The 2,810-nt window shown below is 34.3% G+C and overlaps 1 gene segment (V, D, J or C); it reads left to right on the top strand.

The window, feature by feature from the left end:
• Window positions 1–358: 358 nt before the first annotated feature.
• On the top strand, window positions 359–1,049 carry LOC128031597 (T cell receptor beta variable 19-like). The segment is given in 2 exon segments: window positions 359–522; window positions 595–1,049. Coding segments are annotated over 2 exon segments (615 nt in total).
• The last annotated feature ends 1,761 nt before the right edge of the window (window positions 1,050–2,810 follow it).

Below are 2,810 nucleotides of genomic sequence, written 5' to 3'. Positions count from 1 at the left end.
GTTTATTAGCAAAATATCCAGCATTAGCTTTCTAATTATATTTGTGACTAAATTTTGGTTATTTGCCAATAATGAGCAATAATGAGGTGTTGATGCAAAAGTAAATGTCCTTTGTACTAGTGTATTATTCTGGATAAGCATTTACTACTACTTGTAATAACAATAGAAAGCATCACCACATATTATTGAATGGTAAAAACATCAAATTAAGGTTGGATTTATTCATGAGGCTTAATAATATTATAAAGGATTCATTTGAGTCCTCATATTAAAGATTCACTTTAATTCTGAGTATCACATTTTTGAATTAGGAAAAAAATAAAAATAATCAGAGCTTGGAGTTATTTATATATTTTATGTTCATGCGGTATTGTTCATTACGGTTACAACCTGTGATGTCATATCCTGTTCAACACAAGCTAGAGTTTGAATCAGTTCAAAGGTTGAGACTCACTCTCCCATCAAAACTCAACATGACTAGTGCTATTATTACATTGATTCTGTTGCTGCGCTGCAGTCAAGGTATGTACAACTTTATAGCAACTGAAACAATAAACTGACATTCTTATTAATTTAATTTAATTTTGTCCACAGCTGCTGTGGGTGGAGATGGTGTTTTTCAAGAGCCTAAAATTCTCTTGGAACCAAAGAGTGGTTCTGCTTCTTTGAACTGCAATCACAATAAGGGAGGTTTATACTTCCAGATGTACTGGTACCGACAGCGTCCAGGAGAGACTATGAGGCTCATTGTATTCACTATGACTGGTGGTAGTGATCCAGAATTTGGAGATGTTGATGTGAAGAGATTTGAAGCTCACAAAAGTGTTGTTGAAAGTGGATCATTGAAAGTGAAAGATCTCGAGCCAGGCGACAGTGGCATATATTTCTGTGCCGTGAGTGAACACAGTGTGTCAAAGGCTGGAGAATGCTGTACAAAAACATTCGGTGCAGAAAAAGACAATGACAGCATTAGTCAACAGGTGGCAGTCTGGTATAACAATAAGCAACATTTCAAAACAGCTGAAACAAAACATTTAGAAGTATCATAGGTACAAGTTACAGTCTGTTGACACCATCTATGGCAGTTTGTCCATTATCACAGAAAATAACTTCAACTTAATTTGTAAAATAATGTGTTTGTAGACCCATTGCACATTGCTTGTAGACACAGTTAATTATGTCCAGTATACTGTAAAAACACAGTATATTAAATTCTGGATAGAATTGTACAGAAAAAAAAAGACTAACTAATTTCTTAAAAGAGAGATGTATTGGTGGTACAAATTTCAGTCTGATACAAAATAAATGTCTTTTTAAATAAAGTGGTTTTAAAAAGAGAATTTAGGAATAAATCCTTAATTTCATTTTCACTGTGAATTGTATATCAGTTTTGATATTTATGTGCAACTCATTCTGTCTAGGTTGAATCTTATTTTCCCCATTTTATTTCTTTTTCTCTCAGGGTTCAGCAGTTATAAACTTGTACAGCTGACATCACTTCCTCCTGCTTGGGCCTTTAACTGCACAGAAGGAAAAACTTGATCAAAGAAACCATGATGAACACGTTCCTTAGCATATCTTTGTGTCTAATCATGTTTACAGGTAATAATAAACACATATGCACTTCACTTTTCAATTTACAAATTGTTTTATTTTAAACATTATTATAAACAACTTTTTTCTTCACAGTTGTCTGTCTTGGTGAAACTGTTCTCCAGACGCCTGAAGATCTACTGAAGAAACGAGATGAATCTGCTGTGATCACTTGTACTCACAACATACAGAGCTATAACCAAATTCTGTGGTACAAACAAAGTCAGGACTCATTTGGCTTAAAGTTGATGGGATACCTTCTTTATGATAACAAGAATCCCGAGCCTGAATTTAAAAACAAGATCAAATTGGAGGGAAAAGCACAGACAAATGGAAATTTAATTATCAGCAACCTGATGTTGAATGACAGTGCAGTGTATTTCTGTGCAGCTTATTACACAGTGCTCAGAATCACCTCTGTCTGATACAAAAACCTCTTTTAAACGGCTTGTTTTAAAAGTGTTTTCTCTCCACACCTGTGAGTTTTGATTCAGTGCCAATATTGAACACAACACCAGTAAGTCTTTCTTAAAGTGTTACTTACAATCTTGTAGTATGCTGTAAATTCAATTCTCATCCCAACTCAAGACGTGAAGGACGACTATTCTTAATTTCAGAATTTTTCCCACCCTGAGTTCTCCACTACCATGATAATGATGTCACATCCTGTATTAACTGAAATTTGAATAATCAGAGAAGATTATAGTTCAACCAATGCCTTCCTCAGTGTAACAAGATGAGAAGCATTATTCTGTTTTTACATTGGGACCAAGGTATTTAAACCCATTACACAATATTAGAAGAATAACCTCTTTAAATATTCACCGAAATATTTGTATTTTTCTCTATATGTTTCACAAATTCCTTGTTTTGATCCTAACTAATTTTCAGCCATTAAAACTGTTCCAGAGAGCAGATGTCTGACTGTGAACAATGTGCAGTCAGATGATAGTGCTGTCTATCTCTGCTCAGTCAAACAGCAAACAGTACAGTGAACTTTGACAAGAGTTAAACAAAAAAAGCGTCCATAGACAATAAAAGTGACAGTGTTCAACAGGTGGCAATGTGATTCCATAAATGTGCAGCCTGTTCGTCCAAATTTGCAGTAATACTCACATAAATGTTGATTCACTGTCTAGTTAAGAAAAGTGAGTGGATCTTTTACAGCATTCTACGCAGAGACACAGCGATAAAAAAATCTGTAAAAAATAAAATCT

This window comes from Carassius gibelio, chromosome A17, assembly GCF_023724105.1.
Source record: "Carassius gibelio isolate Cgi1373 ecotype wild population from Czech Republic chromosome A17, carGib1.2-hapl.c, whole genome shotgun sequence".
Lineage (NCBI taxonomy): Eukaryota > Metazoa > Chordata > Actinopteri > Cypriniformes > Cyprinidae > Carassius > Carassius gibelio.
This window is presented reverse-complemented; position numbering and strand designations above follow the sequence as displayed.